This window comes from Dermacentor albipictus, chromosome 1 (genome assembly GCF_038994185.2).
Source record: "Dermacentor albipictus isolate Rhodes 1998 colony chromosome 1, USDA_Dalb.pri_finalv2, whole genome shotgun sequence".
Classification (NCBI taxonomy): Eukaryota; Metazoa; Arthropoda; class Arachnida; order Ixodida; family Ixodidae; genus Dermacentor; species Dermacentor albipictus.
In genome coordinates, this window is record NC_091821.1 from 336,770,392 (window position 1) to 336,796,236 (window position 25,845).

The 25,845-nt window shown below is 47.1% G+C and overlaps 1 protein-coding gene across 8 annotated transcripts in view; it reads left to right on the plus strand.

The window, feature by feature from the left end:
* Positions 1–25,845, plus strand: part of sei (seizure) — a 325,563-nt gene that overhangs the window by 211,550 nt on the left and 88,168 nt on the right. For 5 of the 8 annotated variants that reach the window (XM_070531711.1, XM_070531710.1, XM_070531712.1 and 2 more), the window contains exon 6: positions 10,688–10,759. The exons of the other annotated variants lie outside the window; for them this stretch is intronic. In XM_070531711.1, the coding sequence (XP_070387812.1) occupies positions 10,688–10,759 (72 nt within the window). The remainder of the gene's footprint in view (positions 1–10,687; positions 10,760–25,845) is intronic. 8 annotated transcript variants of the gene reach the window in all.

Sequence of the window (25,845 nt, forward strand, 5' to 3'; positions counted from 1 at the left end):
CTGGTGGGGGCAGTGTGCAAACGCAGTTGTGTACTTATAATCGCGTACGTTTAAAAAAATCCCAAGCGGAGAGAGAAAATCAGCTCCCTCAACTACGGTATCTCTCGTGGTCCCTCTGCCGTTCGCGGATCAATCAATCAATCAATCAATCAATCAATCAATCAATCAATCAATCAATCAATCAATCAATCAATCAAAAAGAGCCAGTGGCTGTCGTGCGCTGGCAGAGTGGGACTTGTGCCAGCTGGTGCTCCTGAACCGCACCGGTCCAGCTTAGGTCTGCAGACAGGACAGGTACTAGGCTACAGGCAGCCTTCGAGCCTCCACGTTCGGCGGCGTCAACGCTTACATGTAAACACTTACGTGTGCGGGCCAGCGGTATTTCCAGAGCCGACGATCAACTGCTCGCTGAGCCTGGCACTCGGGCGGGACATCGCCTGATTGACGAAGTACTGGGGCGGGACCCAGAGTGGCGTTCTTCGGCTGTCTTCGCTCGGAACGCTGCTTCCCGGCTATCCCGTCTTTCCACGCGCACGCATTTCCGCATCTCCAAGATGGCATCTCCGCTCGCTCCCTTCGCTTCTTCTTCCTTTTTTTCCCGATATTGTCTTGTGTCCCAGACAGTGGCGCGTACCCACTATGGGGGAGTGGCCAAGAAGCAGGCGGTCTTCCGTATGGTTAGAGGTAGAGAGAAACTATATCCTATTGATTGGCTTTGTCCTTATCATCTCTTTCTCTTCCTCTTTGTTTCCTTGCACATGTCACAGAGTGGGCATGTGCCACTAATGTCTAGACTCTACATCTACGTCTACATCTGCTTGTGTCGCCCTTGACATCCATGATATGTTGGTACGGTGCTCACTTAATACAAGGGAAAGTTTTCTTTTATCTGAAGTCTTGATTTCCCCTCTTCGTTGTCATCATCGTAGCCACCATCATCGTTGGTTCCACTCTCCGCTGCAATGGCGAAGACGTCTCCCGGTCTTCTCCAGCGACCTCGGTCCGAGACGCACTTCACTTGACACCCATTCTGTTACACTCTCACAGACGATGGTCTCAGGCACTCCCATCACGCGCGAAATAGCTCTCTTTTATCTTATCCAGAACTAAGATATTCTGCACTCATTTACCATCAAACGCGGACCGCCGCATTCCTATATTTATGACGTTTCGCCTATCGCTCCTTGTCAAACAGCGTTGCTATGCGCGACGCTGGTAATGTCCCTGCTCACCAGTGTTTCTGCTGCAGGTGAGCTGCATGTCCGCAAACACAAAGCTCCCTGCGACGCGAGGTTCAACCTACGGCGTAGGGAAGAATAACGATGATGATGAGGATGCTAATCCTGAAGGCAGTGGTAGCTACTCACTCGAGGAGACTGGCCAAGAGTCGGGTGGATTAGATAGGGATGAGTATAACTTTTGTTGTATCATGATAAAGATATATGAAAAGGCAAGTCATTCTGAATGAACAATAATAAATAATGAAAAATATGGAGCAAAGAAGCAAATTACCAATAAAAGTAACAGTGAAGTCGATGGAGTTCGCGAAATAATTGCTCTATGGTCATGCACATGTCCCCGTGGGATTGTACCAGCATGAAAGCCCCGAGAGATAGCAGAAGAAAAAGACAGCCGCCGTTGTTATCCTTTCGTAGCATGTCTAATACCCGATGCGGGGGATATAGCGATACGGGGGATTGGCCAAGAATCATGGGGATAAAGCAAAAATAGCCCACAGAGATTTTTTACTTGTTCCATTCTAGCACTGCTGAAAAAATAAACACTGCGAGAAAAGTTACACCGGCTCTATGCTTCTTGTTCTCGATTACACGGTGGCTTGAACGATAACATAGTGCGGACAATTTTTCGAAGTGGACCTTTCGGCATTTGTTTTGGCTTTAGATTTAAAATTCCTGCAGTAGGCGTTTGCCGCAACTCAATTAATTAAAGCCTGCAACTTTACTGATGTGCGTTTCAGCGTGGGCACCATTCTTTCGGGCTTGTGCATTTGCCTAAACATGGAAGCACCGTGCCGACTTCTTCGTGCTCCAACGTTTCGCGAATCGTTCTTATACAAGATTATATTGTTGTGCGATAATATTTTTCGTACAAGAAGGCGCCCCTCTGGGACGTAGGTTGTAAACAGTCCTAAGAAGATTCCTTCGGAAGAGTGCCCAAGCAGACAGAAAAGTTTCTTCAATGTCTTATTTTTTTTTATTCTTGTTCATTTTTTTGTACAGGTAGGCGGGACTAATTCTTGCATTCAGCCAAGGTACTAGTTCGAACGGAGACCGAATTCTTAAACGATGACTTCTGGGAACATAACACGCTCTCCACGCTGGTCAACTATGATCACTTAAGAGGAGGTGACCAAACTACTCCAGTGATTTTAAAAATGCGCTTGAATATGTTACCTAATATTTGTTTTGGGTTGTTTCTTTCCTACTTATTTTTACCACTCCCTTCTGTGACGCCTTATGGGCCCTGAAAGTATTCAATTAAGTAAATAAATAAATAAATAAATAAATGAAAAATAAGTAAATCGGTAATTAATAGTTAATTGATAAATAAATTCATTGCGCGCTCCTGAACAGTGGCAAAAACTATTTGTGCAATGGGAGTGCCTAACACTATAGTTCCACATCTTTTGGTACGCCGTAAGTGAAAGTTGAAGCCGAGTGCAAAAAAGATGTCGGTATACATATATCCCCGCCTTCTCATAGCTTGTTACAGATTAAGCACAAAATATGGCATTCTATGTAAGCTTGTAATAGAGTTTGTTTTGCAGAGGTGAAAGTGGCCCTTCTAGCACAACAAAGAACTTAGTCGCGCACGTTTTGCAAACTAACTGGCCTGAGTGGGAACTGTGTATGTCGAGTTTTACTTACAAAAGAGAGACATTGACATGCCGGTATGTTGTTGCCGCACAGATGCACATGAGGCGAAATCTCAGTTCTATTTTATTTTTATTTTTTGGTGTGTGTAAGTGTGTTTCGCTAAAGCGCCCCTGACAATTTGGAAATTTAAAATTGCTTTATCGCGGAATTCGTAAGAGATGGCCCGGAGACCATTAGAGGTCAGAGGAATGAGCGCTTGCACTTTCGTCCGGCTTCTGTGTTCATTTGATTTCTGAAGTGAAGGCGCTGAAATGACGGAGGACAAAGAAGAAACACACACACACACACACACACACACACACACACACACACACACACACACACACACACACACACACACACACACACACACACACACACACACACACACACACACACACACACACACACACACACACACACACACACACACACACACACACACACACACACACACACACACACACACACACACACACACACACACACACACACACACACACACACACACACACACACACACACACACACACACACACACACACACACACACACACACACACACACACACACACACACACACACACACACACACACACACACACACACACACACACACACACACACACACACACACACACACACACACACACACACACACACACACACACACACACACACACACACACACACACACACACACACACACACACACACACACACACACACACACACACACACACACACACACACACACACACACACACACACACACACACACACACACACACACACACACACACACACACACACACACACACACACACACACACACACACACACACACACACACACACACACACACACACACACACACACACACACACACACACACACACACACACACACACACACACACACACACACACACACACACACACACACACACACACACACACACACACACACACACACACACACACACACACACACACACACACACACACACACACACACACACACACACACACACACACACACACACACACACACACACACACACACACACACACACACACACACACACACACACACACACACACACACACACACACACACACACACACACACACACACACACACACACACACACACACACACACACACACACACACACACACACACACACACACACACACACACACACACACACACACACACACACACACACACACACACACACACACACACACACACACACACACACACACACACACACACACACACACACACACACACACACACACACACACACACACACACACACACACACACACACACACACACACACACACACACACACACACACACACACACACACACACACACACACACACACACACACACACACACACACACACACACACACACACACACACACACACACACACACACACACACACACACACACACACACACACACACACACACACACACACACACACACACACACACACACACACACACACACACACACACACACACACACACAGGGCGCCACTTCCAACAATGTTTAATCAGGAAAAAACGCCACCGATTTATACTACGAGCGCAATCACAGTTTGTGTTCACAGATAACAGTAAATGTGTTATCAAAGCTGATTGTGTAACATGATGCATTACTGTCGAATACATGGTAGACTGTGGTAGACTGTCTTTAGCCAAACGTTTGATTTGTAGCGGTTGCCATTTGAGTAAGCCATGAACGTCTCGTACGCTGCTCCATGGTCTTTTCTGGTGATGATCACATGGTCTTAGCAAACTTTGGTATTCGTTTTCTGCTTTGTGCCATGCCTTGTAAGCCATTCTACGCGGTTTTATTCCGTTCCACCTGCGTCGGACCAGCAAATTTCGTGCGGTTTCCTACATCTCTGCTACGCGTTTGCGACGCTGCCATTTTGTTTGTACATTATACTTGGCTTTCCAGTTTGGAGAACCGAAATCACATTGTAAGGCAAAAAAGTCGCTTTAGTTCGTTTGTTACCAGTCATTAAATTTCAATCCCGGGCTCGTAAATTCGTAATTGCGGTCTCCTTCATCGCACATTGCCTTTTTTTTCTCTGTATTTTTCTTCTCTTTTCTTCTTCCTCCTTTCTTTTCTTTTCTTTTTTTTTTGCGCGCGAATGAATTGCGAGAAGAACCATGAGAAAGACGTGTACAGAAGGTCGTTGGAGAAAAAACACATTTTCAAAAGAGCCCGATGAGCATAAAATGTGTAGGCACTCATGTGAGCCGCTCGGTCTTTCATATTGAATATAAAGCTGTATTAACAAACCGAACACAATAAAGAGATCAGCGCTTGTCCGAGAAAAGGACGGGTGAGTCTGTTCTCCTTGCGTCCATTTTGTTCACGCTGAGCACGAAAATCTAGTTAACCCACAACATCGGGATCTTTCTTTTGAATATCATGAAACTGAATATCGTTTTCTACCGCCCTTCGCTTAGTAGCATCTGGGCTTCACATAAAACGATAAGATATTCTTGAAACAGAAAAACACTAAGCATAAATGAGTTTCTGCGTTGACAAAAAGCCCTTGCCAGTTGCATTTGAACAAAGAATCCAGCTTGTAGGTGCACCTTGCATACCGAACCACTGCGCGTTTGCATTTGAAGAAAGGGCATGATTAACGTTTTATATGTACTCGAAGATGCTCGCTATCGTTTGAAAACAAATTAAGAGTGACATCTGACATGGCCTCATCATCCTCAATATTGCAGGGCTGTCTCGTGGCGCGTTCAGTCCGAGGACTGTAATTTTTTTTTCTTGATATCATGCCTGTCTCGATAGTTCGACAATGTAGGCAGCGCCGCCTGTCAACTCGCATGGGGAAGTGTTCTGAAACAGCCTCTAAACTTTATTTTGGGATCCCTATAGTTTAGCCATATCATATTTCCGTGATGGCCATGGCCACAAAGTACAACAGGGAATTTTTGACGCCTTACAGAATGCCGAGAAATCGCCCAGCGATCTCGCCCCTCTTGATTCAAAGTAAGCAAGCTCCCTCTTGATTCAAAGTAAGCAAGCTTGGATAGTGGCGCCATCTGTCCGGTGAGCCTCCAACCTCGCACGAACCGAGTCGATCAATAACCTCCCTAATCCAAGCAATAGCCGCGAGGTCGCGCCAACCGCTTGGCCGCGTTGCGCGTGCTCTGAACTAATATGCTAGAAAGCCTTCATTCGGCTGTGGCGTCCTTGTACGGCCTTTATCTTACGTGCGTGAACCGGAACCCACTTTCGCAGCGTCGTTTCCAGTGGCCACGCTTTCTGGGTCAGGTTTAACGCCTCGATTTAAGTGCACTCCAGCGAACCAGAATGCGGTTCCGAACTTTTGTGCGTCCGAGCGAAAGGCGGTGACGTGACGGGCCCGCTGTAACGCAGACCAGACGTGGCTCACCCGAAAAGAGCCGCGCAACGGCAATACGCAGGGAAGTCGTAGGCGCACAGTAGAGGAGGATCCGCTGTGTTTTTTTTTCCCCGGACTGGGTGGTGGTTGTTTGTGGGGCCACATGGAGCGTGGCTTCTCGATGGGTGCTCTGTGAATGTGCTGGTTGTGTGTAACAGTGTTTGTGTTTCAGCGCTTCTGAGAAGCCATCGCGCTGGTGACCCTGAGTCACGGGCCTACTTTTTTTTTTTCATGGTTGTCAGTTCTTCCCTCCCCCCTCCCCGGCCCTCCTAGCCATCGTTCTGTGTTTCGTGAAAGTAGTTTAGCACGGAACGCTGAATCTCCCCACTTTTTCTTTTTTCCCTCTACCACGTGTCCCTGTGCCGGCGTGCACTCACCTATCATTGCCGCACGCAGTATGCAGCGAGACAATGCGAAAAAACAACGCGTCCTGCGGTTTGACCCCTTGTTTGTTGATATTTTGGTACGCCTGCCTTTTAAAGTGTATCGAAGAAAAGAAGCAAAGATCCTCTCCGAAAACTAACATAATAGTGCAGCGTTGGGCCTCACCCATCTGAGAAAATCTGTGTACGTCAAACAGACGTGCGTAAACAGTAGCTTACAACGAGTTATATGAGACATGTCACGGAATTGGCCGTACTCTGCTTTCGCTTCTTTTTTGCAACTTCTACTCGACTGAGGCGGTAAGTAGGTCAGGTGTTGTAAACACGCAGCGGCTGTTAACCTGGATCCACAACTGATGTGCCTGCTTACGTGCGCACGGCAGGAAACACTTACTGTACTGTAAGTGCCGCCTGTGTATACATACCTCAGATGACACTGCATCCCCTAAGAAGCCTCAAGTGGCACAAGAAGTCCGCATTTATGTTTTCCCAGCAGCGCACCTTGTCTAATACGTCCTCACTGTAGTGAGCTTCTACAATATTGACACGTGTACGTGTTTGTCTTTTTCGGGTGACCGCTTTTCACTGGCTAATAAATGTCATCGCTCAGCGCGGGACGCGCTCGCATGTATCTGAATTTTCTCGAACGTTATCGACGGTTCTTTCTGCTGTCTGTTGTCACTGAAACTTGTGCAATCTGATTACGTGTATGCGCGACGCGAATGGTTTAGAACTTTGTGGAAGACACGCAGGCACCAGCGATTGCTCTGGGACCTTCAATGACTGACGTATACAAGCCGACGTGCTTGACCCGCTCATTAGATTTTTGACATCGCAGACTGTGTTCGCCGCTATCGCCGTTCTTTGAGTGTAACTTGCTTCTGAGGGCCAATAAAACGCTAGTTTCGTCATTCACAGTGTTGCTACCTCGCTCACCGTCACTATACCGCGGGACATCTGGTGGAGGTGCGGCGTAGTTATGGTGAGCAAGGCAGCAAAACTGTGAATGACGAAACTTGCGTTTTGTTGGGCGAACCTGTGTCCTCAAGAGCAAGTTACACTCAAAGAGTCGAACACAGTAGGCGATCGTGGAACATCTGATGAGCGGGTCAAACGCGTCGGCTTGTATACGTCAGTTATCGAAAGTTCCAGAGGAATCGCGGTTGCCCGCGTGCCTTCCAGAAAGTTCTACACCACTCGCGTCGCGCATACACCAAATCAGATTACACAATGTTCGGTGACAACAGACGTCAGAAATAACACACACGCACGCACACGCACACACAAGGTACTTACGCTCGCAATTTTTATTAGAGCAGATACCAACCAATTGTGGCCTTACACGTATAATCAGTGAAGGCGGCCGTCCAATGGCAAATAGCTCTCATGAGTGAAATGCTTTGTGAGTTATTTCGCCCCTGAAAGGAGAACAACGTGCGTTTCGCGGTATGTTGGTCGTTATGGACATAATTGTGGTGCGAGACGGAATTGTATTCTCCCCTCCACATGGAGAGCTCTTGGCGGCACTGTATTGTTCGCCCGGAAAGAGAAACAAAGCGTCGCTAAATTTGTGCGTATGGGCGCTTTCACGTAGAGATGTGTTCCAGAGCAGAGTTTAAAAATATCCGCTCTCTGCGAGTTCGTTTCGCACCCGGAAGGCCTTCCATCGTAGAGCTGAAGAACTATTTCGGCGCAGACTCCTCGTGTTTGAGCGGCGGAGACCAAGGAAAATACACGCACAATAAAGTCATAGCACAGAACAGCATTTCATGTTCCAATGTTCTTAAGATAGTGTATTGGTGTCGTTTCTGGGAACTTCCCATATATTGTTTCAGCATCATGTCCTTGATGCCGCAAACGTGCTGTATTGGTGGCACTAAAGTTATCCAGATTATAATCCGTTATTTTGTGAACGCCTCTGTAGGTGTTCGTATCCATGCATTTTTGTGTTGGACTACGAAACTCAGTCGTGACTGCCGAGTAAGTGGCGTGTTTAACCAAGAGATCGTATAGCAAGGGTGAGATGTGCTCGCCGCATTTTATAATGACGAGTTTCAGGTGTGAAATGGCAGGTTATGCTTTTTTACATGCGCCGTTACGGGTATCGCCAGATGGCTCTCTTGAAGCTATCACTGCAGAAATTTCACAAAAGAAGGATAACGCATGAACAAGTTATTGCGTTGTCTGGAAACCATTAGCTTTAAGAGCGCGAACCGTTGTGTCATCAGAAAACACAGGCTCTGATGTAACTTCATTAGATCTCCATAAAAGCAGGAAGCGGAAATGCTCGACAAGTTTAACATACTCGTTGATTGTACTACTGATCTGATAATCATCATGACTTGTTTCCTGTGGGAGTGTTACGGACGTGAGAAAGTATTTCGCACCATAATCGCACCTTTTGCTAAAGACGTGACCACGCCTCGTGCCATGGTTACGTAGGGCATCACATGTCAGTGCTGCATATTTTTTGTTGCACTTGTGTTTAAGCGGATGGTTTCAAAAAAAAAAAAAGATGCCTATTACCATCCCTGATACAGCTTTGTTGGGCAAATGTATCGCAGGATTTGGAACGCCAGCGCAGAGCTACTAATATTGCTAAGGATACTGTGAAAATTAGTGTGGTTAAAGTACGGTATTTGCAATTAGTATATAAACAGCGGGATGACCTAACCTTACAGCGCCCCAAGAAGAGATGTTTAGAGACCATATGTTTAGCATAAGGTGGACAAATGAAAGATTGAAATGAAGTGTTTGCTTTGCCAAGTATGTTGCATCGCATATTCTTGCTACAGTAAGAGTCATAAGTCAAGGACAAGTAAGATATGTTTGGTCCCCATGTAATCAGTATTACTGTATTAGTAATAGAGCGTTTTAGACTGTCCACTCCTTGCGGAAATACTGGGTTACGGCAAATATGAACGGGAGTAACAACGCGGGTAGCGACATTGTGCGACGCTTCGTCTAACGACACGAAAATTTTTCTGATTCCATGGGTGTTCTCGTCGAAGCAGTGCAAAAGAAAAGGAAGAGCATCTTGTCGGTTGCATCGCTGCTGACGCCTTGCACCAGAAAATGAGCAGCTTGTGATCAGTTACTCCATAAAATAATTGTGTGCTCTCTGGCTAAACTATGCGTCACGAAATGATGCCACCGACCCGATTGTGCACGTTTATACCCGCGGCATTCCAGCATTCCGTGAATGTACGTAATTACGTAAACGGACAAACTAAAACTCTCTAATCTAAATGCGTTATGTCGCGGATATAATTGTAACATTTGCCATTCAGAAAATGTTGCTTCTTCCATATCTTCTTGGAATACATTTTCGCGGACGAATGTTCAGTCAAAATTAAGTTTTACTTGAAGTGCTTGTGGCGTTAGTAATGTGTGACGACGCAGTAAAGCAGTTGTCTTGACGCCGTGTCCTCGTAGTCAAGTGTGTTTGTGTTTTGTGTCATCTATTCAATATGATAACTCTCTGCAATGCCTATCTCACTCTCAGAAAAAAAAAATAAGTGCGTTTCAGGGTCAGTGAACATTGTGAACTTAAAGGCCAATCTTCCACTGAGCTTTACTTCCTTTCCTATCTATCACTCTTTCCTCCCTGTTTGCACGGGGCACTTGCTGCTATTTCTATGCTTCTTTCGCCAGCGGAGAAGTAGCCGCCACCTCTTACAGGCGGAAATAATAACTATTTCAAGGAAAAAACAAACTAAGAAAGAAAAGTGTCAGAGGAAAATGAGTAGCCGGCGCCTCTCCCAGGTACCGATGACTTACGAGCATTCTTACGAACTTTCTAAAGGGCCACAGTGTAGAAGTGCTAGAGGCATAGGCTGTTGCTGATATGTGTTTAAACAAATAACGGTGGGGCGGGGTCAAAGGCGAGGGAAGAGAGCGAAATGAGAGCGGCTATACACTGTGCCTCCTCGCTGTGCTGATGGCGGCGCGGCCTGTCTCGCAGCGCAAGCAGTCTCGAGTCCCGCTGGAACGGGGTCGGCCTACCCAGGGCACCTTGAAAATCCTCAAGGGATTCGTTAGTATCTCACACTGCTGCTGCTGCTGCTGCTGCTGCTGCTGCTGATGCTGCATCCCCGCAGCGACTGCGCCGCACGCCACCTCTCCCTCCTTGCGTCCACCACCCGCAACTTCCTTTCCGTTGACCCCTTTCCCTACGTTCCCCTTTCCCCTTCCCGACATTCCCCTTTCCTCTGTGCTGTCTTCCAGGAACGGCGAATTGTGTTTCTCGGATAACAAAGCATGGCGACACCAGACTACTCTCGTTACTTCGCTAGCTGCCGGGAGCACAGCGTGCTGCGGCCCGTATAGCATTAGTCGTTCTCTCTCGCCGTAGCCAGAACGCTTAGTTACTGGAAATTTTAGTGGCGCTCCCAAGCGAGGACGGATACACAGCGCGACAACACATATTGCTGTCTGGGGTTCCACCGTGTATGTTTCCTTGTCTTTGCAGCACTAGTAAGTTCTTTTTTCCCAGCGTGCCAGGCAAGCTAGCACAAGATTTACTGCATCATTTAGTTACGCATGATTAAGTTACCTGAGGGTCGGTTGGTAGAAGCATTGCCAGGCTACGCCACGCTATGTAATCAAGCATGGGTCAGTAAGCACTTGACGAGTCTCTTATTTGTATAGTAATTCGTATTTGCATAAATTTATTTTTCAAGTACATCGCATTTTATTGTTATTCTTACACTACCCTTAACTAAGCTGGAAGTTCGTTACACCAAACGTAACGCCTGCGGCGTGATGTCTAGCGATTCTGCGAAAGAAGGTGGTCAGGTTATCTGTGCAATGATAAAGAGAGGTTAAGCGCAGACTCAGCGTTCAACCTTTAGGTAACTATAAGATTTCCGTGCGAAATCGTACGAAACCTCCCATCTATTCGTTTCGGCAAAGCGCAAGCTTGCAGTGATCAATGTCCGCTCGCCTAGCTCAATGGCTGAATTTTTGGCTGCTTTTCTGTGTTCCCGAGTTTACACCAAGTGTGTCGTTTTGTAACACTATCAAACACGTTAAGAAAGCAAGAAATCATGTGTTGTTTTTTTTCTCGAAAAGTAAACACCTTTGTGAAAGCAATGATATCCTGCTACCTCGCTAAGGTAATGCATTTCTAGAGAATTAATGATTTTTTCGAGCTATCAGGTGTGATAAATCAGTGGCGTTATGCTTGATTGAAATTAACTTCCTTTATTGCCCGTAGAAGCAACCCTGCTTTATTCTTTAAACTGGCAAGTGTCTCGAGTCATATGAAAAGGATTGAGTGAAAACTTGAAACGACCATTGCCACAGAAACGAGACATCGAAAACATAAACGCTAACTTCGCATCGTCGAGCTTTCTAGCAATCCCTCTCGACTGGACGCGTTAATTGTTTCGGGGATTTCTGCCAGAGAGAGCGCAATACAAAAATAAAAGGCACTTCGACCGGCGGATTGTCTCGCGCTGGACGCCCTCGTTTAGTCTGGCGGCCAGCCAGGCGTCTCGTCTACGCGTTGTTCGGTGAACGGCGCTGTGTCATGCGCTGGCGTTTCCTGGCGGGTGCTGCCGCAGTCCTTTCGCTGTTGGCAGGCCTTTTCATAAGCGAAGCACGGTGGCATGGCGGAATTTGCGGCCGCAGTTCGGTATTCAGAAGTGAAGAGCGAATGAACTAAGCAAATGTTAAGAACTGAGGACAAGCGAAACGTCCTCCCACCCTGTATTCGGAGACGGACTGTCGAATAAGCTGGCGCGCAAAACTCGGAACGAAGAAAACGTTCCTCGCCCCGTAAACTCCATACTAAGCTCACGAGCCGCAAATCAGGCGCTACAGTCGATGAACAAGCATGATTCATCATGGGTGTCACGTGGGTCATCTACGATAGCAGAGTGTGGATGTGGGACAGTTGGTGATTCATGATTTGGGAAGTTGCCGCAGGAAGCACAAGAGACCGCTTCCTGTTGTCCCTTTCTTCGTGTCGTGTGCTCCCTGCCGCAACTTCCCAAATCATGAATCAACTACGACTTGGCATGCATTTGTTGCACAATGCTGTTATGTTACTAAAGCCTTCTTTGTTTCTTACCTGAGGCCGAATTATGGCGTGTATTTAGCTCGTACTGTTTTCTCGGAGACGTCTCATCTATGTTAACTTTCATGACCAATTCAAACCTAAGCATATCATGACAATTTAGAACATGCACGTCGCTAATTCCAGATGACACTTGAAAAGTAACACTCACTATGGCTTGAGTGTTTTTGATATTTTGAAAAAATTATTCGCATTGCTTTCGATCATTCGGACGGTATCGACCAGAGCTTGAACGAATGTAATCGTCGCCGTTTGACCAATTCGCAATGAATAAGTTGGCTTCAAACTGAACAGAAGGAGCCACAATGACATTGTAAGCTAGAAAAGCGAAGTTTGCGGAAATTCATCTACTCCGCATCGGAGCCATACTAGTTTAGCCACCGTGATTTTGGCGAACGCAGAGATTAGCGTCTCATTCACTCCTCCTGGTTTCAGTGTGGAACAACGTGTCCCGCCTTTCCCTTTTCATCTCCCCTTTTCTAACCTGTGTTCTAATCTGGATAGTGTTGTTCCCTACACCGCGAAAAAAGTGGCTTAGGAGCCACGTCGCCACCCATCCCCCCCCCCCCCCCCCCATCCTCTATGTCCCCAGGTTTGCTGCTTTCCTGTGCGTTGTCGTGCGGCGCGCGCTGTCGATCGTTGTCGTTGCAAGCTGAGTGTGTCACGTGGCTGTCTGCCTGTGCTGTTGTGCTTCGTGTGGTGCGTGCCACGCGCAGAGTAGGCACGGCTTCTCTGCGCGGGTTGTTTCTGCTCGCCAGAGGGCCCTCTGTGGCATAATAGCTGGCATGTTGCTGTGCAGAATTAAGGTAACAAATCCTAAGACGAAAGCGCGAAGAAACGGGGCCCCTATTCACAAAATGCACTTACGCTGCAATTTTTCGCGAGATCAAATTTCAGCCTTTCTTGAAGCTGGTCATATTATTAGCGAAGGCGGATGGCCAATGGCGGACAAAATGCTTTGTGGATTCTGATACACAAGGACAAGCAATAACGCGCGTGGCGCTAAAAGGAATGAACACACAGGGCGAGATACCCTGTGGGCACTAACCGCGCAGCAGTGGCTGATGTATTTGAATACATAAAAAAAAAAGAAAAACTAGACACTACGAGATTTGCAGCTAAGGTTTTTGGAAACGTGGACGAGATTTGTTCCAGTTATGGAGCAAGTGAAAATGTCGCGTGGCATCGGCAACAGAACCAACACATCACAATATGCGCGCAGGCCTTGCCTTAAATGACTTTTTGTTGTTACGCGGCTATTTTTCGTGACGGCGTATATTCAACGTATACTGCCGTGAAGCCATAGCGAACATTGCACATTCCTGATTGCCATTATATGGTTGTCGTGGACAATCAATCAATCAATCAATCAATCAATCAATCAATCAATCAATCAATCAATCAATCAATCAATCAATCAATCAATCAATCAATCAATCAATCAATCAATCAATCAATCAATCAATCAATCAATCAATGTTTTTTATTTACAGGCACACTTTGGTTTGCCTGAGTCAACGTCAACATATCCGTGCCTTTCTTATTCTATCTATGAATGGCGAAAGAACTGTTCAGTGCTTTCCAAGTAACGAAAACGTAAGGTGATATTACGCGTTGTGCACACAGCTCTCATGTTTGTAGCATCACGGACCTGTTGAATGATGTTTCGACTCTATAATTTTGTCTTGAGAAAGTTTCCTGAGCACACGCAGCAGGAAGATCACAAGGGGCGGAGGACGATCGCGATTCCCTCCCGTGCCCATCTCCGGCACGATACATGCCACCTGGCCGATTTCTCCGACCTTCTCCAACCTTGCGGGGTCATGACTAGTGTATACCGTGACCTAAGTTTATACTTTAACAAATTTAAAAGGCGACTTCGTTGTACCCTTGCGCTTCTCTCACTAGAATTTCGCAACGCAATCGTACTTCTTGGGGTGAACCGTTCAAGTAAGCGTTTGGCGTTGTTATCTGCCTCGTTCGTCTGCACTATTTATTACAAGTTCTGGCAACGAAATTAGCCCGCGTCACTGCTGAGCCTTACTTCTACTTGTACATGAGGTGATAGTCTTTCATATCCCCCCCCCCCCCCCGGGGATCAAGTAAGGCAAATTGAGATGTCAAGTTCTTTTTCTAATGACTCAGACGAATAAATACCATCTTATTTTTACGTATTTGATCTGAAATAAAGGAACTTTAGCGCATTACTTCTTGAACGTTTCCCGAACAGAGACGTAAGTCACTGTATTTGGTACATCTAGCACTAGCAAGAAGTACGTATAGTCTGACACTATTCTTTTTTAAATTTATTCGCTCGATGTAACATGATGGTGTAACTAGAAATCATCCTAATGTTGATATTCAGGTGGATCGATGTTACAAAACACTCGATTGCTTTATTCCGCTGCTTCATTCACTGTTTCACATTGCGGGAATGCACGTATACATGAACATCTTGATCCTGTTTTTGTGCTTTGCGCCAATGCTTCGCTATTTGACCAAGTTGTCGCCCGAATTAGAATACGGCTGCGTCCAGCAGCAAAAAAAATGCTCGTTTTTTTTTTTCATTTACGACCAGTCTATTGGGCGAAAGAGTAGAGACACAGCTAGACAAAGACTCATCCATAAGGGCTGCGGTCACTCTTCAGAAACAGCAGTAATAGACAAGACGCCGACCGACCGTCGCTGTTTGCTGAGCCGTAAATAAAGCGAACGTTCATCGTGTGGGACAAATTCAAGCGTGCACACAGGCCCGCCTACGCGTTATTATTGCCTGAAGTGCGGACCCCAAGACGTTCCCTAACCGTTTGCGTTGCATTTACTTTCCCTCTCACTTTGCTTTGTTACGCGATACGGAATTCCGCGAACAATATTCTTGGCGCTGGCGAGCCGAATGAAGCTTCGCGAATTCTCGGACTCGGCCACCCTCGAACCCGCCCGAAGGCGCGCATATTTCTGAGAATAGGGCGAGACACGCACCGCGAGAAAAGTTAGCGTCGTCCACGCGAGGCGCCACGTGTTAGTTGGTGGGGTGTGGAGTCTGCTGCTGTCGTTGCCCTGCGAAGTTTGTTGTTATTGTCTCGAGGACTCGGAAGTACGCCCGAGGAAATGCGAAATGAAACGAAAACATGGTGAAGAGAAAGAAGACTGACTCCTCAAAAGAAATTGCCCACTCGAGTCGGGTGGCGAATAAGCTAGCCGTTCGTCCCCTTCGAGGCTGCCTTCATATTGAAGGGAGACGTTCGTCTCCCCGCCACGACGGCCGCGTAGGAACAGTGCGCAATGGAAATGAGCGGCGGCGTGAACAAAGGAAGGAAACGTGGAGAACCGTCGTAGCAGTGAGCGGAACGCAGGCGACGAAAGAGAGAGAGAGAGAGAGAGAAAGAGAGAGGAGGGAGGGAGAGACAGTTTATCTGAAGGAAGGTCGGCCTGAATTTTCCTGCTATTCCTGCTACTGAAGTTCCCTGTCTACACTGCTATCGCTATGCACCGGGAAAAGAGGACGAAGAATGGCTGAAACTGAAAGTACGATGGACGGGGATATACTATATAAACGGCACTTCACTGGTCTGGGATGCGGGGGCAAGAACGGATGCTACTGCTGCTGGCACAGTAGCAAAGAGAAAGCGGGCGTCGCCAGCGGTCGGCGCGTCGACTGGCAGCCCCATCGGGCGCCTGCGCGGCCCGACCTGGTGGCGGCTGAGAGAGAAACGGGGGGGCGGGGATGGAAGAGGGTTGCCGTGCAAGGAATGACGGATCTAGAGGGAGAGGCGTGGAGACCGTTAGAACTCAGCACCATTGGAATTCCGCCTCACGTCTTGCCGCATGGCTCGGCGTTGGGCTTTAACGTTGATGACCGCGACACCGTCGACGCAGTCTGCATCCTCGTCACTTCGAAGCAGGCTGTTAGCGGTAACAGCGGTTGCTATAGACCATACTTAGCATCTGTCAATGGAGGGTGCCACCATGTTGTAAAATGTGTGGCAGTTTAACGCGGATGAAAAAGAAAGAAAGCTAATTTAGGTAACAGTGGCACTTCGGGCTTTTAGCTGGAATAGATGGTGGGTTATTTTTGGCACGAGTGTAGGCGTAGTGAAGCTGATGGCGTAAAATAAAGGAAGTTAAACAGACGACAACCTTTTCTGATTCTAATATTTCATTCTCTGTTAATATGCGCTGCCACCTCCACACTGCTTTGCCGAAGATTACTTAGCCTTCTGTACTCAGCTCTACCCAGATCCACAGGGCTAGTGGATGGAAGCTTGTGATGCCGAGAAACGACGCAAGATATAAGGGGTGCCAAACCATTTTAAAATTTCAGAAGTGGCTTCCTGTGACGTCAAACACTATGAAAACGCGTGGCCTATCTGTATAACTCGCGGTCAAGATTAGCGCTTTGTGATCGAAGGCTATTGGAATAAATACTTACTATATAAAGAAGAATCTCGATGACACGAATTTCCCGTCTTGCTTCCCAAAATGTTTGTATCTTGCGAAATTTGTATGACCCATAAGAAAACCTTAGCCTGAGCACTTAAAATGAACCTAAGGAATCCATGTTTATTTAAGGCAGTTAGTTGCCTTCGCTTTAGGAAGTCACTGATGGCTTTCTGGACCTTTCACAGCTCAAGTTTGTCGAGAAGACCCTTCTGCAATGCGTAAAACCTCACGTTCGTTTCTTAACCTACCTCGACATCGCCGAAGTGAGCCCCTTTCAGGTAAGCAGGTCTTCGCCAATATCGCGGAAAACAAAGAGTGCATACGCCCATTTCACAACTGCATGCCGCAGCCGTAGTTCCCTGTGCGTGAGAGATCCGGCGGCATCTCAGAAATTCGTATCGTCCACCGCGGCCCGGACGCTGAGCTCACGGGCTCTTGCATTATTACACGCATTATAATACGACTGTTTCTTGTGCGATCTTGACCTTCACCGTTATTCTCGTACGCGGATTACAACTTAACGAGATTCTGTTCCAGCGTACGCGTAGAAATAATCTAATATTAATTCTCAATGTTGCCTTCATCCTCGCACCTCACTGAAAGTGCCCATGCAAGACAGCTGGTTCATTAAGAAGCGCAACGTAGAGCATCTGCGCTCGCAAATTTGGAAATCAGATCACGAGGAAGAGATAACGGAAGGTGCGGCTGTAGAGTTTCTGATCTTAATATTAATGAGCGCTACCCAATTTAGTCCGCCGCTTCTTCCTTTGTGGTACCCGTTGTCTACAACCTTAAACGTGTCCTGCAACGCCCTCCGTTTTTCTGGATACGTAAAGCACGTATTTTCCTTCCAACTTTTTTTTTTCGTCTATAAGAATCACGACTGATTAGAATGAAACGTGAGCCCGCCAATGCCGATTCTCGACGTGGCTTTCATTATACATATCCTTATTCCTTCATTCGTGCGCAACACACGCAAGCAATCTAAAGACTCAAGGAGCGCATAAATATTTACGATTTTGCAATTATAAACGAGACTCGCGTACTTCGTTCTGCGACAAGGGTTTCTACTCAACTTAGCTTCGAGGCCTATTTGCATAAAGCAACGTTCCTCCGTTTTGTTGGGCGTTTTAGAAACGAGAATCGGCAATCGGGCGAGGTCTAACGCAAGCCAATGTGAATCCAATCAACGCTATTGAAAACAAATCGAAAATTAAAACTCCACTCATCGGGTAACCTTGCCTCAAGCGAAAGGAAATTTTCATCGCCGTTAGCAGAAGTTTCCAAAAGCTAGGGCACGTTGCCCAGACGCACATTGATTGATCGTGACAATCAATCAATCCGACTGACTGACTTGCTGACTTACTAAAGGATAGCTAGCGAGATAGATAGATAGATAGCAGATCGATAGGTAGAACAAGAAAAAGGTGTTCTCTTTTTTCTACTGAGAATGTGGCGTTCTAGCTGCACGAACCGAGGCGTACAATGTTCTGAACCGTATGTGAATAACCTCCGCATGCACCTTCTCTCTCTCTCTGTCTATCTGCTGCACAGAGAAAACAAGCGGTCATGGATGCAGCTATTAATTAGCGGTAGTGCGTCTCGTGAGCCCACTGTGCCTTTACGTTGCGGTCGGTCGTGCATTGTTTGCTAATAAGCAGTTGCGTGGCGCGGCCATAGGATACTGGCCACATGACGTAGTGTGTGCGCCACATGGACGCTTTATGCGAGGTTCCTCGACTGCGCCACAGCCGGTTCAAAGCAGACTTCTTCTGACGTCTCGTCGTTCGTTAATTTTTTTTCCCTATTCGTTTCACAGCGTGACATTGTTTTCGACCTTGCGCCTCGTGCCATCTATTTCTTTGCCACAGCGCTGGTGCAACGTGTGCGATGTAGTAGAAACCAAGCCCGGAGCAGGTTGGGGAGGAGATAACAAAGAATGACCCAGTGGAGGCACGCTCGTCCATGCCTGAAAACGCACACACGGCCGCTTACGGCGACCGAATGGAGAACAGAGGCACCTCTGTTTCATTTGGGAATAACTGAGCGGCAGCAGGGCTGTTTCTACTTTTCGCTTTGTCTTTATTCTCACTTCGTGGGTGGGTACGGCAACTAGTTTGGACTGTGTTATTATTACTCTTTTTTTCTTTCTCCCGTCGTCGCCCGTCTTTGCTGGACTGGCGTCGACCCTGAATCGACAGCCATAGAGGTGTTTGTCCCGCATGATGACGGGGTTTGGTGTTGGTGTGCTGTACGCCTACCTTTCGCTTTCTCTTTCGTTTCCATCTGTGGGCGAAGTGTTTATTATGGTCACCGTGCCTGGATGATGCGACGAGTTTAGTTTTGTGCGGAACCAAGTATATCTCATTGCAGCGCAGCTGTCCTACGTAACGTTTGTCCCATAGGATGCCCCGACGCAATGTGCGAGTCTGTTGAGAATTGAGAACAAGAAACGCAGCGCGCCTCTCCGCACTGTAAAAGCGGAAAGAAGAGAAGCAGGTGCGCCATTGTCTCGTGGCAACCGTAGGGCTCGGAGGTTAAATTTTCGGTGACTCGCTTAAGAAACGCAATAACACCTTGCAAACACGCAGGGTCAAGCCAGACAGGGTCGAGCAGAGTGTCTTCACACTGCGATAGCCTACGTGAAAGACACGGCCGCAAGTCAAAAACCGACTGATGTAGGCGAGTGTCCCTGAAAACGGCTCTGTTTCTCAAGGCCAGTGCACCGTCACGTGCCGTCGATCGAAGTCTAGCGTCTGCATGCGTTCACGCGAACGGACTCGAGAACGCGTCGTGGAAACATCGAGCGGGTTTCACCGGCGCGATCGAGCTGCAGCACATAACCTCCCCGATGTAAACACAACAACGCTTGCGCGTAGCCGCATCGTGTAGACAGCTACCCGCGTTCATAAACCTTGCCTTATGCGTAACTCTAAGAGCCCTCGCAGAGCCACCGACGGATTAGGGTCGGGTAACGCAGGTCGCGGGATGCCCAGCGCGGCATCGATGAGAACGCTGCAGCTGGTCCGCTGCCCACCGTGAGCGTGTGCCGACGCGCTTCAGTTCCTTCTGCGCTAGAAGCTTCTCGCTGTATTTTTTTCTGTTTTCTTGGTAACTTCCCGTGTGGTGCGGCGAACTGTGAAACCTCTTTTACTAGCTTGCCTCCTCCCCGACCCCTCCACTCGAACTAATGAGGCGGCTAGGCCCTGGTCCCGACCGTATGTGCTAAAAAATTGTGGCCCTGATATCCCCTTGCGAACGCTTGCTCTTTGGTGCGTAGGCTGTGTCTCGCGTTTATGTATATCATTTTTTTTGTCATTTTTGTTCAATAATTTATTTCCTATAACCGCCCTCCCTTTTCGTTTTAACGATAACACTGATTCCCCATTTCGGAGATTGTGTGGCCAATTCGCACAGTTCTAAGTGCCCAATCACATTTGGGAGTGGGAATTCGTAGTATCTGCTGTTGCCCGATTAAATCATCGCGTTAGCTTCGAGACTGGATGTGTTTACCTCTATGCTTACAGGCTTCAGATGCTGCTCAACGCAGAATACCTGTGAAAGATGAGAGGACCGACGCAAGGGACATTTAGATACCAATGCACTTGTGAATCAAACCGGCCTGTTCGAGAGCAGTGAGCTTCAAGCTGCATATATATATATATATATATATATATATATATATATATATATATATATATATATATATATATATATATATATATATATATAAGATAAAATAGGATAAAAGTCTTACTTTGCGCACACAATTCACAACTGAAGAAAAAGCTAACCAAAAAGAGGGAGGGGGGGAGGGGCGACATGACGGGACGCGGTAGTTGATGTTCATGCTAAATCCCAAGAATGTCTTTGTGTACTCTTCTCTTTCTCTTTTTCGTGCTGGCTCTGTCTCGTTGCGGAAAGATACCAACCGGCCCGATTCAATACGCTTCTACAATGTGCTAGGGTGGTTGCTTGGGCTAGTTGGTAATCCATGATCAAAAATAATGTACAGCGCAAAGGACAAGGACAGTGATAGACGACATACACAGCGCTGTGGACAGTGATAGACGACATACACAGCGCTATCACTGTCCTTGTCCTTTGCGCTGTACATTATTTTTGATCATGAATTACCAACTAGCCCAAGCAACAGCGCTGTGTATGTCGTCTATCACTGTCCTTGTCCTTTGCGCTGTACATTATTTTTGTACAATGTGCTGTTACGAAGAAGTTGTTCACAAAGCGGTGAACTGTGTGCTCCCCCAAAAGTGAAAAAAAAAAGAGTAATACCCCCACTCGCTCCTTTGACGTGCTTCACGGACGACATGGCGTGTGTGGTCGCTGCTCGTGAGAACGTGGTCTGCAGTCACCATGAGCCGCGGCCTCCAGGGGCTTTTAATAAGGTGACGGGGGAGGGAGGGGGGAGAGACCAATTCAGGCCATTAATTTCGCGACCAGTGCCTACGTGGTCGCGTCACGCTTTTGCGTGGTCCTTGACGACCGGCTTTTCGAGCCGCTGCTGCGGGACGATGCGCCCGGACCGCGGCTCAGACTCTACGAGTGAATGAATTGAAGCCCCGGGCACCTCTTTGTTGACGGACTCACTCACTCACTCACTCACTCACTCACTCACTCACTCACTCACTCACTCACTCACTCACTCACTCACTCACTCACTCACTCACTCACTCACTCACTCACTCACTCACTCACTCACTCACTCACCCACTCACTCACTCACTCACTCACTCACTCACTCACTCACTCACTCACTCACTCACTAACTAACTAACTAACTAACTAACTAACTAACTAACTAACTAACTAACTAACTAACTAACTAACTAACTAACTATAGTTCTTCTATAACCATAGTTAAAGGAATGCATAAATATAGTTATTCATTCCTTTATTCAACGTGGATTCGGGACCATCTATATTCGCGACCAGTGCCTACGTGATCGCGTCACGCCTCACTCACTCACTCACTCACTCACTCACTCACTCACTCACTCACTCACTCACTCACTCACTCACTCACTCACTCACTCACTCACTCACTCACTCACTCACTCACTCACTCACTAACTAACTATAGTTCTTCTATAACCATAGTTAAAGGAATGCATAAATATAGTTATTCATTCGTTTATTCAACGTGGATTCGGGACCATCTATACACCAGAACACCGTGAATTCAAAGGGCGCCGCCATATTGATGAGCGCCGGTCGCGCCATCTATCCCAAGCGCCGCGAAGTAGCAGGTCTGGGCTGCCACGCCGGGAGATGCGACCCGGCGCGAAAGCGAAACTTGGGCTTTTTGGCTGGGCGGAAGGCGTGTTTCACGTTTTTTCTAACCTGTCATTTTCGCTGTCTGGATTCAATCAAACTTCAAGACCTCGTGCAAGTCCACAATGGACACACTGAGTGCTGTGCAGACTGCAGAAGCGAATACAGCGGGTAGGTACGCTATTACGTTTGTACAAACCGCGCGCTATATGCTAGAACACCTGTGAGCTTTTTGGCACGTAACCTGTGAAGGAATTTACAGCACTGTGTTGGTGCCATATATTATTAAAGCACGCAGAACACTGTCATCTGCACTTTCAGTTTGGTGTTGTTTGTAATGGTCTCTACTGGGTTGGCCGCGCTTGGCAACCAACTGGCGAGGTCGTTTGACTGCCTGGTTAGCAGACGCCTGCCCTTCACCACCTGCACACTGAAAACAAAATAGATGTTATAGTAAGAAGGGCTGTAGTTCTTTCCCATGCCATCACTTTTGCGAAGATATAAAGTCCTCTCAAAATGAAATAGAAAATACACCAGGCCAATTGTATCGTGCAACCACTTAAGAGTACAACATTCAGAACAAAAGCCTACAGCACTCGAACAAGCAGCATATGATGCTAAACCTGCAGTCATTGGAAAATGAGGTACTACAGTAGTTATAATGTTCAACTACATGTGCAGTCAAAGCCCGTATATCAGGGCAAGCATGACAGATGCAGGTGTTGTACAGTTGCACAAACCATGACAGGGCACGTAAAATTACCATCCCTACTTAAAGCTGCATCATCAGGACCCCTTTGCTACAAAACAACAACCGCACCTGCATTTCAAGAAATTAGCCCCACCAACTGCAGCTACCTGGTACCAGACCTGTTTCGCTTGTGCGAGGCCATCGGATTGTTGGCGCTCCCTTAGAAAAGAAAACAGTAAAAAAAAACTAGTGAGAACGATCAAAATTTTGTTACAAAATACAAGAATAATTAAGCACCTTATTTACCTCGCCATATGAACGGAAATATTTTGCGCTTTGCCCCGCATAACAGCCCGCGCGCAGTTTAGAGCTCAGGAGGCTCAAATGAATTCGTTACGAATGACACCTGCAACACCAGCTCGTAAAGGTAGGTGCGCTGCAAGAACACCTTCGGCGACGAGTAGTCGTCGTTTACGTTTTTGTGGACGCATGCTACGTGACGAGCAGACTTCGGTTTACTTTCATTAGCAATAACGCTCACCAGCAAGGCCTACAACTTGTCGTTCACGCTTAATGGTCATTCCGTGCACCAGCTGCAAGTATCGCTAACCGCAAACTCAACTGTTCCGCTTAACCGTCGGGAGCTCTGCCTGAATGAAAACACGAAAAGGCTTGCTTTTTTGTTATAGCCAAGGCGTAGCACCGGCGCGGGATTCTGCTCTGTAGGCTTGTTGCCCATAAAGTGCTCGGAGCAAACCTGCGTATTACGTTTGTAGGGCGCAAAGTTGAACGTGGCACCAAAATATACACAGATCGAATACTCACTCGTGCATTTTCACTGGGTTGGTAGTTCTTCCTATTCACTGCAGCTATCCACCGGTGGCGCAGCTTGGCATTCTTCGTTGCGGATGGAAATCGGCGCAGGCTGAAAACACCGCACCGGCACCATTCCCTACGTGTGTTGTGCTCTTCGCAAACAGCGCTAAGCAACCTGCTCCTTTTCCGCTGGTTGTTTTGGCATCCAAACATGACGCAATGATGCCCAGATGACTTCTTCTACTTTGGATCCGTGTGAACGGGCACATTTCCGCACTTTGGAGCCCTAGAGCTGGCGCTTGCCATGTCTACTGGTCGCCGGCGAACACACTTTGGCAGCCCAGTACGCCGGTCGACCGGGCAACCCGGGTGCGAGAGTATGCGTTCGGTTAGTCTGGGTGCGAGACTAGCGTGTTCTGGTCTATAGAGAGAGAAAAAGAAAAGGAAATGCCGAGAATCTAATCAGATGGCAATTTCAGGTTTACTATGCTCTCTGCTAGGAGAGAGGGAAAAGGAAGGATGAAAAATAAGGGAGAGGAGAGAGTACAGCAACACCACGATGAGCACCACACAAGCGCAAAATAAATAAATATATGATAAAAAAAGACACTGGGAAGTATGTTCGCGCAGGCTGTGGTTCGAAGGAAGTGCGCCGTCTGTGCTGGAAACCGGTGAGGTCGTTTTCGGATATTCTGTGCACAAAATGATGGTACCTTGTGGAACATACCAACATTCATAATCTTGTTTTTTTTTTAATACACGGATAACGATTAGTTAACGGATAACAGCATCAATAGAATTCAGAGGGAATCATTCTTCTTTTTCAGTCCGCTTGCCTGAATTCGCCACTCCGCAGCATACCACAAATTAATATCTGTTCTATGTAGCCGTATATAATTTCTATTTTGGAAGCTAGTCATAGCTTATGTCGCGTTACATCGCATGTTTTCAGTTCGTGTCTCGCCTCAATAACACCGTCTTTTAAGTCGATTAGCAGTAGACAAAATAGGGAGATGTCCTTAGAATCGTTAACTCAACAAATAAACGACTTTACGTATCTGCGCAAAGCGTGCTTTCTATAAACCAATGAGGTTTATAGGTAGCTGGTGAGGTAGCTGTTTGCCCTTGATTTCCTATCCAGCGAGCAAGGGCTCTTTCAAGCGCCTGGCGCAATGTGACGTGGTTCGGCCTGTCATGTTGCAGTCACGGCAGGTAGGTCACGGGAGGGACCGATCGACAAGCGTAATTTCTGCAACGTTATTCTCGTCTGTTTCCGAATACGTTAGAGCGGTGGATAAATCAAACGAAGCGTGTTGTGCTTCATTTGCATTTGCGAGCGACGCCAGTGAGAAATTCCGAGACCGAGATAACGAATTCAATGAAAATGTTGTGTCCTCATTATACCTGTCCTCAATACAACGTCGAACTCATCCCTCTACAGACTGCTTGAGCTGGATGCCACAACACAGTTTCTTAAACTAAAATTATTGGACCATGGCAGCATGTCTCAAGCGCAGAAAAAAAAAAGAAAAACATTCTGCGTTACCATTCATGCTCCAGCCTTGCGTGTAGGGCAGCGAATGCTTGCTTGTCCTACACTTTCTCTCTGGACATGTTAGCCTGGCTGACATCATGACATACGCTATATGGCTCAGGTGTTGCGTAAAAAGTGCGACGCGCGCACAAACAACACTTACGCCCACGGACACGCGTATACAGAGCTGTGGCGCCTTCGCAAGTGAGCATGTGAACACTACGGTTAAGTGCGACAATGTAGCGGTCTCTTGCTGTTCATGTGTCC